At 42.2% G+C, this 14736-nt stretch overlaps 1 protein-coding gene across 5 annotated transcripts in view; it reads left to right on the forward strand.

Moving 5' to 3' along the window:
- GGT1 (gamma-glutamyltransferase 1) overlaps nt 1-14736 on the forward strand; it is a 98672-nt gene that overhangs the window by 58376 nt on the left and 25560 nt on the right. For all 5 annotated transcript variants that reach the window (XM_085860642.1, XM_085860643.1, XM_085860644.1 and 2 more), the window contains 3 exons: nt 1895-2055; nt 11942-12091; nt 12224-12369. In XM_085860642.1, the coding sequence (XP_085716768.1) occupies nt 1895-2055; nt 11942-12091; nt 12224-12369 (457 nt within the window). The remainder of the gene's footprint in view (nt 1-1894; nt 2056-11941; nt 12092-12223; nt 12370-14736) is intronic.

Here is a 14736-nt window from a genome sequence, read left to right on the forward strand (position 1 = left end):
CATACAGGTCGGTAGTCTCTCTGTTTTATGCCGCCTCCTCTCTGATCTTACACCCTCTGTTCTTTCGGTGATTTCTACCCCCTCTACAAAGGGCGGAGTAGCTCCTTGTAAGCCAATGGCCATCCATATCTAGTGCCGAACTGTGTCTGCGGACGTCCTCCTGCAGTTGCGTTACTTTTTTATTAGGAGGTTGGTGGCAGGATTTGCACTCTGGCCACTGTAAAACCCTTCATTCTGCAAAACACACAAACGCAAAAAAATCTGAAAACCCACTCCGTGGGAGTACCTCCTGTGCAGCTTCCCTTCGCAGGGCAGCTCAACTGATGATGGGATTAGGGCAAAGCCTTCGGGACCCCCAATCTTTGATGATAGGAGGGAAACCACGGGGTAACCTCCCTGGGTCAGATTGCGGGAGAGTGTGTCAGAGTGGTGCTGAGGTGTCATCCACCAGACGGCGGTCTCCTTGGGTTAACCTGAGGCGGTCCCTTCGGGTGGGTGCCTGGAATGTCCTATCCCTCAGAGAGGATGATCTCCTGTCTCTTATCATCTGAGCTCAAGCGTTTGGACATCGGTATTGCAGCACTCTCTGAGGTTCGGAGACCGGATTACGGCGAGATAATGGTGGGTGGTTACACCTACTATTGGTCTGGTCACCCTGATGGTTACCATACTCAAGGAGTTGCTGTAGCTGTGTCCAATAAGCTGACCCCAATGATAATTGAGGTAACACCGGTCAACGAGCGTATTATGAGATGAAGGATTCGTCACTCCTTAGGTGTCATTTCTCTGGTCTCTGTCTATTCTCCGACTGAGGCGAGTGACCTCACCGTGAAGAACACATTCTACGCCACGCTCGAGTCTGTGGTTGATCAGTGCCCCAGACGAGATACACTTCTGGTCTTGGGGGATTTCAATGCATTGACTGGAACTGATAGGGATGGTTATGAGATGTGTGTTGGACCCATGGGTCAGGAACTATGAATCAGAATAGCACTAAGTTCCTTGACTTTGCAAGAAGTCATGGACTAAGGGTAGCCGGTTCATGGTTTCAGCGCCCACAAGCTCATCACTGGACTTGGTATTCCAACGCTGGCGGTGTGGCAAAGGAGATTGACCATGTTGACCATGATCATGTTACTGGAGTTCATCAGGGGTGTGTACTGGCCATACATATATATATATATATATATATATATATATATATTAGGATCATTGTCTGTCTGTCCCAACCTGAAACACAGAAACGATCCTCGGAAAAGATGTTGACCATTTGGTCGATGTTGACCATTTGGTCGATGTTGACCACAAAAATAATTGGCTTGTTGAATTCATTGACATGAAATATAAATCCTCTTCAAATTTCAAGTCAATCGGATGAAATTTGAGGAATTTAGAAACACCACCTGTTTTTTGGGGGGGGGTTTTTGTATACCTTGTCGAGGCTCGTATGAGAGCTAAAAGTTGTTGACCTTTGGCCTATGTTGACCTTTTGGCCGATGTTAACCTCAAAATAATTGGCTAGTTGAATTCAGTTACCTGATATGCAAATCCTATTCAAATTTCAACTCAATGGGATGAAAATTGAGGATATTAGAAATTCCACCTTAGTTGTTGACCTTTGGCCTATGTTGACCTTCTGAACTCAAAAACAACAGGCTTCTTGCTTTTGATGAACTCTACCATGTGGTGAAGTTTCATGAAGATCGGTTTGTAATTGTGACCTATTGGCGATTAACATAAAAACAGTCAGAATAACACATGCAACCAACAACCAATATACTTGAAAAATCTTCGATGTAACAAACAAGTACATACAGTGCGGTATATAAAAACAAATCTATATTTCCACATAGGTTCCAAAGATGCTTGAAACTGTTCTCTTTTTCCTCGACAGTGAGGTGTTCTGTAACAAAGATGGGAAAATCTTGAAGGAGCATGACATTGTGAAGTTCCCAAAGTTGGCGAAAACTTATCAAATCATATCAGAAGAGGGTCCTGATGCTATTTATACAGGAACATTGGCAAGTCATATCGTTGACGACATCAGCAAAGCAGGTGACTGGAAAGTACATTTTTCCTTTTTTATAACTCTTGTGTTTTGAAAGATGGCTTTGTTTTTCTCAAAATACATGTATGACATTCAATGCCATCATTTTATTACTAACTGGTAAAGGTTAATAATAATCAAGCCTGGTGCCTTGTGTTGGCTCAGTTGTTAGGGTGGCGGCTTGGGATCCTTCGGGTCCTGAGTTCAAGCCTCGTTTCCTGCTGAATTGATTCACCAGGGGGTTGACTCAGCCTGCCATTCTTCTGAGGTGGGCAAAATGAGTACCAGCTTGCTGGGATGACTGAGTCATTTGAGTCTCCTGCGTCGGAGTGGCGACCCATCCAGGATTGTACCCAATAGCCAAGGAGACTGCTTCGGCAACACCGACGCTCTGTACAGAGTATGGTCACAATTGGATGGATGGTAAAGGTACCCAGTGTTGCTGGTCAACGCTGGATCCCTCCTCCTCCCCCTTCTCACCCCTTCCCCTCCCTCCTCCAACTTCCTCCCACCCCTTCTCTCTCTGGACTTCCAACCCACCCCTCCCCATGCCTCCTACTCCTTCCACTCCCCACTTCTCCTACCCTACCCCCTCCCTCTGGACTCCCACCCAACCCCTTCCCCTCCCTCCTTCTCCCTCACCCCCCACCCCCCAACATCACTAACAGTGAATGAAGAATTTTAACCATGCTTGGGAAAAATAAGTAATTAAAAATAACCCCGCTCTCGATTCCCAGCTACCTCTAACGTGCTTCATTGCCTTTAACTTGCCAGGTGTCGCGTAAAAATACTCCGCCTCCCCTCCCCAGGAACAAATTAATCAATATTGCTGAAATAAGTCATGGTATAGACGTTTATCTTTGAGATTAGAAATATGTTGTTTCCTGGCTCTCCTGAGGGTAGACACACATTTGTTCTGAGCTCTGTGGAAGGAACTGAGATTTACTTAAGTAGGATTTGCCTTCCATGAGGCGAAGGCAAGTTGTTTCAGGACAACTGCCTCGTCATAAGCTTCAGTGTACCATGGGCAGGAAGAAGGGTAGGACGGCTGAAGACGAGATGGGATAAATCTGGACATGAGAGAGAACAAATTTCTTTGAAAGAATTCCCAGGATGAATTAATGTTCGTGAGAGTAGAAATGCAAGACCAGTCTAGAAGGTTGATGGCTGCTTGAAGACCCTGCCAGTCGGTTTGAGTGAAATGCCAGACTCGTCAGTGCTGAGGTGGTTCTCTAATAACAGCTGGAGAGATGACCGCTTTAACAAGCAGATGGTCAGATGAACCGATGGGAGCAAAATATGAACAGCAGACATTTTCTGGGAAATTGGTCAGAATCAAATCTATAAGAGATGGAGTATCATTGGTTGAGATCCGTGTCAGGAAGTTTACAGATTGCTTCAGTCCCAATGAGGTGTAGAATTCCTTTTGCTGAAGTGCCATGGCAGGTGAGAGAGGTACCCACACCCAGCCAACTGGCATGATGGCAATTGAAGTCACCGCAGATGAGGAAGAGAGAGTTTGGATGAGTGGATCGAAGTTCGTCCATGCTTTTAGCAAGGGAGATGTAAATGGAGTCATCAGTGTTTGGTGGACGATACAACGCACATACAAACAAGCGGTGGGAGCGGAGGTGAAGCCGTAGCCTGAGGTATTCCTGGGGGTGTGGAGGAGTGAGGGCAGTGCATCAGGAGTGAGGAATAGAGTTTTTGATAAAGAGAGCAACTCTGCCATCAGGATGAGGCTCAGGTCTATCATACCAGAGGAGGGAGTAACTGGGGAGAGAAACGAAGGAGTCAGAGACCATGCTTCTCCATTGTCTCGGGTCACTCACCTGCATTATTATCCCGCCCTCTCCCTATTGTAATCGTCCGGTTTGTTTGTCTGTCTGTTTGTTTGTTTGTTTGTCTGTCTGTCTGTTAGCAACTTTACGGCAAAACGGCATTATAGTGGGGCAACTTAGCTAAATATAGCATAACAATTGTGCATTTTGTGAGGAAAGCACCAAATTTGGCACACTCGTAGCCTAACATATTATAAACAGATTTGGATATTGGGCCATCTCAAATTCAGCCACTGATGGCTGTGGCAGCCATTTTTCACTGCCATCAAAAATTTTGAGATGGCCCAATATCCAAATCTGTTCATAATATGATGGGCCACTAGTGTGCCAAATTTGGTGCTTTCCTCACAAAATACACAATTGTTATGCTAAGTTGCCCCACTATTAGCAAACACTATCAAATTTAATCCACAGGTGGGCAATGAACCTTGGACGACCCCATTAACTTTTGGGTCCAATTGGATCAAAGGTCAAGGTCAAGGTCACGAAAAGATCAAAATCGTTTTTCGCTCATAACCGTCAAAAATTATCTGATTTACTTCAAACTAAGCTTATAGTGAACCTTATTCTATTTGTCACTTATAATCCTACCCATTCCTATAGTGAAAAATGCATATTTGTGAAGATCGGTAGGGTCCGAAGTTTTGGGGGTCATGGTCATCGGTCAAAATTACAAATTTTCCATTAAAACTAAAATATGGTTACGAAAATACAACTTTACGGGAAAACGGCTGGCTCAAACACTGTCAAATTGTATCCACAGGTGGGTAATGAACCTCGGATGACCCCATTAACTTTTGGGTCCAATTAGGTCAAAGGTCAAGGTCAGGTCACGAAAAGGTCAAACTCTTTTTCGCTCATAACTTCGTCAAAAATGGTTTAATTGACTTCAAACTAAGACTAAAATATTCCTTATTCTATTCCTTAAAATCAACATTCAGGTTCAGGATAGATCAAATTTAAATTTGATCCCCAAAATTACTTTATGTCTTAAATGGGTGGGATTTGTTGTGCCTGGCACCACTTGTTTTTTAAAAAAAAATTCATTTACGCATATTTTCATTTATGGATGTTGTCCGACGATTCTGTGAATTTTTTTGGTGTACCGGCTTCGATGTCCATCAGCCCACAAAATTTCAGCTTTACACGTCACCCGAAGTGTACCGATCTATTATATCAGTGAGTGAGTGAGTCAGTGGGTTAGAAAGAGCTTTTTATATATTGTTACGGAAATGGCCCTTAATGGGACTACTAAGTATAGGACGAGCTCAGACCCCCCATTAAATGCCTGTTTAGATAGGTTGTTTGGTAAAGTGTACGATAAATGTGTGTCGGGAGTTGTAAAAGACTGTTTTATATTCATACGGTGGTGAAACAGGGGCTCGATCTTCTTCCTCCCCTCTACGGACAATAGGCCCCTCCCAGTCAGCTGAGGGGGTGTGGCCTAGAGAGACAGGTGTGGCCTGAAGAGGCAGTGACGCGAAGGGGCGGGGCTTTTTGTCGGCAGTCACCTGGAGAGGGGGTTGAAGAAACGAGGGCAACAAGTGAGCTCTGAGTTTGGAGAATGGCAGTCGCCGAGCGAAGGAACAAAAGATCGGTGTGTGGAAACAGTCGCTCTCGAGGCGCGACGTGTTTTGAAAAGGAGAGAAACAACGAGGCCTCAGGTTGAGGCTCAGTTCTGAGCTTGGGAAACTGCAGTCGGCTTTAAGAGGCCCCCTAGACGTGGAGTAGACGATCGACTCGTACGGGGAGGTGATCGACTGATTCGGTCTGCGTCTGGCCGCGGAGCCTCCGTACTTGTTCACACACCAACGGCTCGTCACATTTGCCGATCCGCTGGCCGGAGCCCATCAACCTCGATTTGGGCCTTGTCTGGAGAACAGGCCAGGCCGGATTTGTAGGCTGGACAACAAGAGAGATCAGCTGAGGCCCATCTTCGACCCTACGCGAGGTCAGAGCGCGCGGAGACCGTGCACGCGGTGCTTTTAGGGAGCGGGAGTGCTGCGCCGCCATTTCTTTCCGTGCGGCGCGTTCGAGCTGGGAGTTCGAACCCGTGGACACCCGCTTGTTACGAGTGACATTCGTGCTTCTTGACGCTTTCCTCTCGTCCATGAGCCATCACCAAGTACTCTGTCTGTCTGCATGCATGCTGGCTGTCTGTCTGTCTGTCTGTTTGTTTGTTTTGTCTGCACGTGTTGTATAAGGCATATTTCAGTAGTGATCCCCTCGAAACCTGTAGCCATGGTTCCCTAATTAAGAACGGGTTGATTGTTAATAAAAACCAATGTCGTGTTTATTGCTTGTGTTGTGATCCCTGATGTTCCACAATAAATCTGGTTAATTCTTATGAAGTTGCCGCTATGGATTAATGCGTGTCGCGTCGAGGAACGATCCGTTCGATTGGCATATAAAACCAAAAGTGGTTACAGACTGGTAGACTCCGCTCGGTCTCTGACAAAACCAGTCTGTAACCAGGGGTTCTATCTCCCCAACTGGTAAGGTGCAGGATTACGTTGGTATCGCGATTGAAGACGCGTGACCCGAGGCCTGTGCCGAGCCAGCCGGCGTTATAGATTCCCAGAGACGGTGGTGGCGAGGGTGGCGCCAGGGACTGGGTCAGAATCCTGCCACCCCGGATCCGCAACAATATATATATATATATATATATATATATATATATATATATATATATATATATATATATATATATATATATATATATAATGTTTGTATTATACACACGTGTATGTATGAGTGTATATATGTGTATATGTTGGCATTCGTGGCAGAAGAGTGGAGCTGGCCTATTGAAATCATCGAGGAGCAGAACGTGGCTTTAGAAAGCGATGCATACTTGGCATGATTTTTGTTGTATCTGCAGTGTTTTTTTTATCTTGAATGATGAAAAATTGTCCCATCTACTCATTTGTTGTTTTGTTTTAGTGTGTGGTGCTTTACATTTCTAAAAATGGGAAGTGATGTTTTTTCATTGTTAATCTTTTCGTAGTATGTTGGTGACCTTCCAAAATTGCCCTTAGGGGTTTTAAGAGTCAAACACAATGCATACCATGGCGTCACCTGCCAATCAAACTAGGTGGCACAGACAGATTTCCGCCTCTCTGAAGATGATTAATATATAATAGACCAGTTCTGTTTTAACTGACATTCCGAGAGTGACATCTAGTCAGAACAGACATGAAAAAAACTCCACTGAGACAAGTTCATTTTCCAGAAGTCTTGAATGCAAATTGCAGACCCTTGTCAGGACTTGTTTTGTGTAGTTTTGTGTGGTGTATTTTGCGTGGCGTTTGTGTACTGGTGTGTTCTGAAATTAATGAGACATAATTAGAACTGCCACTTTATAACTGCTGACAGTGATGACCGGGTACCAAGACGCCCCGCTTTGATGCAACCCCACTTGGATTGGACACCTGACCCTAACCCATGACGTTTTTAAAAATTATTATTCAATTGAACTTAGAATGGGATTAAGATAAATTCAATGAAAATCAAATGGCAGACTGAATAGGTACAGCAATCAGAAGGAACCCAAACAAGCAAAAAGCAAAGATGAATTCATCAGGAAGAAACTGGATAGGATTCACATTTCAGCTGCTGCTCCTCTACCTTCAAACACATCCATGCACAGCCAAATGAACCTTATTCCAAAAAAAATAATTCTTTTTTCAAAATATAAAAAAATAACCCAGATCAAAACAATTAAATATTTCTGGCTGCCAGACGTGGTCAAGTTGAAATTTAAAACATGTATACTCCATCTCGACTCGATCATAATTGTGAAGTTTCACATCAATTGATTAAGCGGTTCCAGAGAAAACATTATTTAATATTTTATTAAATCCAATATGGCTGCCAAACCATGTGACCTATCAAATATTCCTTAACAAACTTGTACAGCAAAGGCTTGGGGAACATTTGTGTGAAGTTTCCCTTGATCTGTCCAGCCGTTCTGGAGAAGAAGATTTTTTTTTTATAGGTTTTTGGGTAAATCGAATATGGCTACCAAACCATGTGACCTATGATGTCTTGTGTTTGAATCTTTTGTTCCTCATCAATAGATGGTCATATGTGTAAAGTTTTGCCTCAATCTAATCAGCCACTTCAGAGAAGAGTATTTTTGAAGGTTTAAAAAAAAATTAAAAAATGGCTGCCAAATCACGTGAACGATGATGTCATCAATTTTTTTTCTGTGGACCATTTTAGCCCCAGATGACCCTCAAAAATTTTCATACTAATCAGATGTAGTGTCCGACATATGCAATTATGACGTCATAACAAAGGCATCTATGATGTCATAAAAAAAAAATCACACTTATTCCCCATGAGTGTGACGTGCCGAGTCTTGCCACGTGCCGAGTTTCATTTTTTTTCTTTGGTGTGGTTTCAGAGATACAGAGGTCCAAAATTTTTCCGTTTTTCCAATATCGCTGCGACACCATGTGACCTATGATGTCATAATTATCAAAAAACATTCTACTTACGTCGTCGCTGCTACGGTGAAAATTTTGTCTCAATCCGATAAGCAGTTGTGGAGAAAAACACCAAAGTTCTGTGCGGAAAAACAAACAAACAGACAAACAAATGGATCTAAATGCAACACTCTCTCTTTCGGGAGGGTAACAAGAAAAAGAGCAATCAGCAATTGCAGATCCTCACCAGGACTTGTTTTCTGTGGTATTTATGTACAGGTGTGTTATGTAATTGATAATAGACATACATATACAATGCCTAGAGAAAGTCTACACCCCCCCCCCCTTTTCAAAATTTTCACCTTTTGTTGCCTTATAGCCTGGAATGAAATTGCATCAAATCAGACTTTTTCCACCTTTATTTACACATTGTAACCCACAATTTCTACGTGAAAAACAAATTCTACAAGTTTCAGAAAATTAATTAAAAATACAAACCACAATATCTTAATTGGATAAGTGTCCACCCCCTTGTAATAGCAATTGTAAGTTAACTCAGGTGTAACCAATCGCCTTCAAAATCACAAACAAAGTTAATTGTCCTCCACATGTGTTAAATTGTAATGATTCTGATTATTTCAGGATAAAATCAGCTGTTCCTGTTGGTTTTCTCTGCTGGGAAGTGTATTTCATAGCAAAAACTCAACCATGAATACCAAGGAGCTTACAAAAAACCCCGGGATAAAGTTGTATAAAATTTTTATTGTTTAACCTTGAGTTTAAAATGATTTTCGAAGTTTGACCTTGGGTTGCCCTTTGAACTTTTGATCTCAAAAATAGTTGGTTTCCCGATTCAGTAATGCACTCTGCAATTGCTGTTTAATTATCAAGTCAATTGGATTAAAATTGAGGATTTTTCAGATAAAAATTGATGATTTTAAAAGTTCGACCTTGAGTTGACCTTTGACCTCAAAATCAAGAGGCTTCTCAGTTGAGACTACTTCTAGAACTTGGTAAAGTTTCATGACGATCAGTTTGGAATTGTGGCCTGCAGGCGACTGACAAACAATGGTGGCAGAATGGTGAGGTTGCAAGGACTTGAGGTGGTGAAGGTGGATGGGTTTAAATACTTGGTATCAACTGTCCAAAGTAACAGAGAGTGTGGTAGAGAAGCGAAGAAGAGAGTGGAGGCAGGATGGAGTGGGTGGAGAAGAGTTTCAGGAGTGATTTGTGACAGAAGGGTACCTGCAAGAGTGAAGGGGAAAGTAGATAAGACGGTAGTGAGACCAGCTATGTTGTATGGTTTGGAGGTGGTGGTGCTGACAAAAAGACAGGAAGCGGAGCTGGAGGTGGCAGAGTTAAAGATGCTGCAATTCTCGTTGGGAGCGATGAGGATGGACAGGATTAGAAATGAGTATATTAGAGGGACAGCGCTGGTAGGACGGTTTGAAGACAAAGTGAGAGAGGCGAGATTGAGATGGTTTGGACATGTGCACAGGAGGGATGCCGGGTGTATCGGGAGAAGGATGCTGAGGATGGAGCCGCCAGGTAGGAGGAGAAGAGGAAGGCCAAAGAGGAGGTTTATGGATGCGGTGAGGGTGGACATGCGGGTGGTTGGTGTGACAATGGAAGATATGGAGACGGATGATCTGCTGTGGTGACCCCTAACGGGAGCAGCCAAAAGAAGAAGAAGAGGCGATTGACAAAAAACAAACAGGCAGAATAACAAAATCGAGTGACCAATATGCTTGAAAATATTCGATTTTCGCAACAAACGGATCTAAATGCAATACCCTCTCCTCTGGCGACGGTAAATACTACTGGCTTCAGTTGGTTACCTTCATCACCGAAGAGAGTTTCTATCAAATCTCTAAGGAAGAGTTCAATGGAATGATCCAAAAGTACTATAGAATTGTTTGGACAGATGCTATAGAATGTCGATGTAAATTAGCGATAGAATTTCTACAGAACGTTTTGTTGCAGGGCATAGCAGAAACACAGCAGCCTCGAAGGTGTTTAACGGTGTTTGATCATGTAGCATTTGACATTCGAGAATCACACGTTTTCTTGGTGACATCTTCGGGTTGTTTCTTTCTTCCATCAGGCTAATTGCACCGAACCCGATCTTTCCAATTTCTACAAATTAAAATGTCCACGTCGAGGTGTCATAATTTCACCGCTTTTTAATGCAACTTTCGAATCAACTTTTTGTACAACTTAAAAGTTTCTTAATTTTTTTACAAGAGAACAATGGCCAATGGCCATGCCATAACATGGCTCAGAGCTCATTTTCATGCATTGAGCTGGATCTTGTGAAGTATGATGAATGTTATTTAATTTTTCTTGTTACAGATTTGTTTGCTATTGAATAAAGGATAAAGGGATGCTCCTAGACATCAGAGAATTTACAAGTCTGAAAGGATGGCTCAGAGCTCATGATCTTTGAGCTGTCTCGTCTGCACTCAAATCCCGACCCAGCTATAAACTGGCACCCTGGTGTTTCGCATGCAGGGCGAGGAACCAATGTGCGTGTCATCCCACGGAAGGATGTGAAGTCGGACGACCCGTCGGCTTGCACTTGTCGCTAATGGACTTTACAGATCCCGTGGTATCTTTTGCCAAAAGTAGGCGAGTTATTGCCAGCACCCTAAACACATTACATATTTCCGCCTTGACTTCCTGCTGCGAAGGCAATGGCAAACCACCCAGCATAAACCATAAACCATCAGCAACGGCAACACTCAATAATATGCTGCATTGATGACGATGATGATTAACCCCACGCTTAAAAACAAACAAATTGAGGGATATTGTCATCGGCTCCATCTGTCCGCCTGTCCGTCCGTCATGCTATCTCCTAAACGGTTGTGCAGAAATTCACCACACTTGGTAGTTATGATCACTACATGGCAAGAAGGACGAGAGCAATATCATTTGGCCCAAGGTCAAAAGGTCAAATAACAAAAATGCAATTATGAGCACATTTTAAAACATTTTTTTTTAATAATACTGGATATGCAATCAACATTGGGGGATGCATGAAATGTATAACAATTTTTGGGATTTGACCCCTGGTTCAAATAAAATCAGGTATGGGGACTTAGTGTCACAGAGGTCAAAAGAGTTTTTTTTTAAACTTAGAATTTGATATTGGGTCATTCCTGGTGGAACTTTTTGCGATCTTTCAACTTTCCTTTTGGTGGGAAGCGTGGGGATTTGCGATGCCTTGTCATCGACTTCTCTCTACTTGTGATTAAGATGATGATGATGATACCTATTGACCTATCTCGGCTTTCGATAAAATATCCAGATTACACAGAGTCATTGTCTATGTCAATTACCCTTTAATCTTGCTCTACTCCAAAGAAGCAAAACCACAACATGTGCACCAAGCTTTGCACAAAGCATCTGCTAACGTTCACTTTATGTTATTCCTTGAATGGCAAAACAGCTTTTTTTTTTTCCTTGTAAATCAACATTGTGAAAATACAGTTTTGTACCAACTCTTACGAGCCAGTACGCATTCCGTATCACACAGATTACATACTAATAATTGATGGACAGCTTTTAGAACACTTATTTTCATCATTTTTCTTATCTCTGCAGTTTTGCTATTTCCACAGGTGGAATCATCACTTTAGAAGACTTAAAGAATTATGAGCCGGTGTTAGTGGAGAACCCAATTGAAATGATGCTTGGAGACTACAAGGTTGTAAGTTCACCGCCCCCTGGGAGCGGTGCTGTCCTCGGTCTCATTCTTAACATCCTCAAAGGTCAGAAAAATAGCACGATCAACAAAACGAAATCTCAATCCAAACTTTACTTGTTGGGTGAAGTGCTGGCTTCTGTAAATATTCTGGACAGATTGAAAGACTTGCCAATGGTATTCTCTGGATGTTCAACAGGCTATGACATCTCTCAGAAAGACTTTGACAGCAGTGAAAAGAAGGCGCTAACATACTATCGGATTGTTGAAGCCTTCAAGTTCGCATTCGCGAAGAGGACAGAAATTGGAGATCCAAAGTTTGTGAACTTTATGAATATCACAGAGGTGAGTTTCTGGACGAACAAAAATTTTCATAATCTTGGACTAATTGGATTGATTCAAATTATAATTACCCAAAGTATTATAAAAGTGTATGTTTTTCAGAACATGGCTCTCCAATCTTTAGTTCTCTTAATCTGTTTTGTTGTTCAAACAATTTCACCACCTGTTTTTAATATTTTTATTTTATTCTTTCCAAGATTGAGGCTCATAGAGGAGCAAGGTACAACTGACAGTGGGAATGAACAAACAGGGAAAGAGGAGAGAGCGAGAGCGAGATAAAAAAAACAACACACTGAAACTAGCAAGTAAAATGGTTGAGTGAGGAAAGGTTAATGGAGGTCATAAAGACCATGGGGCAGAATGGGGGATGACAAGAGATGGCGGTGGATTGAAGCCCTGGATGGAAGAGTGAGACAGAACAGCCTCCGGAAAGTGATTCTGTAGACGGGAGAAGTGAGGAATTATAAGAGTTTAGGTGTTCACTCAGCCTGAATGTTGGAAGTTTAACAAGGAGAGGGTTACTTGAAGATGGTGTGCATCCTGGAGTGGATAGGGATGGTCAGATGACTGAAAGAGCATTGGGAGCAGATGAGATTCAGTTGAAAAAGAGGGGTAGATGTGACTTTGCCTGTTTGGTTTGATGTTCATATATAAGTTATTGACTTGTGATGCTGGGATATCCCAGGCTTAAATCCAACATATATATTATCCTGATTTGTCCATTGTCATCTAATATTATTGTCGTGCATGTGATATCAGATATACAAGCTCTTCCACAAACCATAACTCACTGTAAAAACAGAAAGACTTTGAAATATTTTGAGTCTGTTCTGGCCCTTTTGAAGTAGTTTATGTTGATGGAATTCCTCTTTCTGTACATTTGTATTTATGGTCTGTGATTTTGCAGCAGCTGGATGATGTGACTTCATCTTTCAATGAGAGATTTGGTGTGAAATGTGAAAGTCTAGTCTGAACTTCTAGAAGAAGTGAGAAGTTCATTTACTTGTCATTTTGAGTGGCTTGATCGCTTGAAGGAGCTTTTCAGAGGTGTCTGTGTGAGGCTTAATCAATGCATGCAGGATTCCAGTCTGATACCAATCTCAAGCCTTTTGGAGCCTGTGTTGTAGTCATGCGGGGACTGTGGGAAAGCTCTTGAGCTTTAGACTCTGTTAGTTTGAGCTTGTACTTTGTACTGTAATTTTTCTTTAAATGTAGTAATTACAAAAACATTTACGAAAAAGCTACCATGGGGACCAGGAAAACAGATCGTTGCAGACAATAGCAGGAAGCAATTCAGAAGGAGACTTCTAATGATAGCTTAATCATGAACAGGGTGTGTAAACAAGTTTTAACTACACCCCTTAATCCACAAGAAAAGTCACTTTACAGATCAAGCAAAATCTTTAAAGTTTTGCACTTTTCGAAGCTACAGCGACCCAGGATTCAAGATTACATTTTAGAAACGGCTTGGGGTTTCCAGTGTATTGTCATGAAATCTGTTTGCACACAGGGAGACTAACCACAAAAATGTGAGTTTTCACCACAAATGCAATGGGCAAAGAGCTTATGGAAGCAATATAAACATTTGGAAACCCAGCAAAGTGGAAAAATGGTCGATGGCAAGTTGGACAATCAGAGGGCAGGTTTTGTCAAGCTTGCAAGTGTTGCGTATTGAAAGAAAATGGGCAGTTTGTTTGTCAGGAGTATATATCGTCTAGCTCCTCCATGAGCCTCGACTGTATGAAAATAAAATTGTCACATTTATGACAACCTTCCCCCCAACCACACCCTCCCGGCAAAAAAAGCACAATGCTGGGACTTTAAAAAAAAAAAAATTCCATTTTTTAACCTCCGCCAACGAAGGTAGACGGAGGTTATGTTTTAACCCCCGTCTGTTTATCTGTGTGTTTGTCTGTGAGCAGGATATCCCAAAAAGTTATGGACGGATTCGGACGAAATTTAGTCGGCAGGTTGAGTGTGTGACAAGGACGAATTAATTTGATTTTAGTGAAGATCCGGAGACTGGAATTAAAAAAGTGATTCTTTACCCGTCCACAAAATTTCGTTCGAATACGTCCATAACGTTTTGAGATATCCTGCTCACAGACAGACAGACAGGACTGAAAACATAATTTTGTACACTTATGATGGTGGAGGCAATGATGATTTATTTAATAAAGGCACATGAGTATGAGACACAAAAACAGATGGATCTGGCAGGATGAAGACAGACAATGAATGATGACAATTAATTCATAAATAAAACTTAAAAAAAAAAGTTGATTGTCCTGATCACACCCTCTCCCACCCACTCCAACGCAAACCAGGCAAGTGTTCGTAAAAGTTCAAATGTCTTCGGGAACAGAATGG

The sequence above is a fragment of the Eptatretus burgeri genome, chromosome 16 (genome assembly GCF_056783735.1).
Source record: "Eptatretus burgeri isolate ZD-2024b chromosome 16, Ebu_testis_v1, whole genome shotgun sequence".
NCBI lineage: Eukaryota > Metazoa > Chordata > Myxini > Myxiniformes > Myxinidae > Eptatretus > Eptatretus burgeri.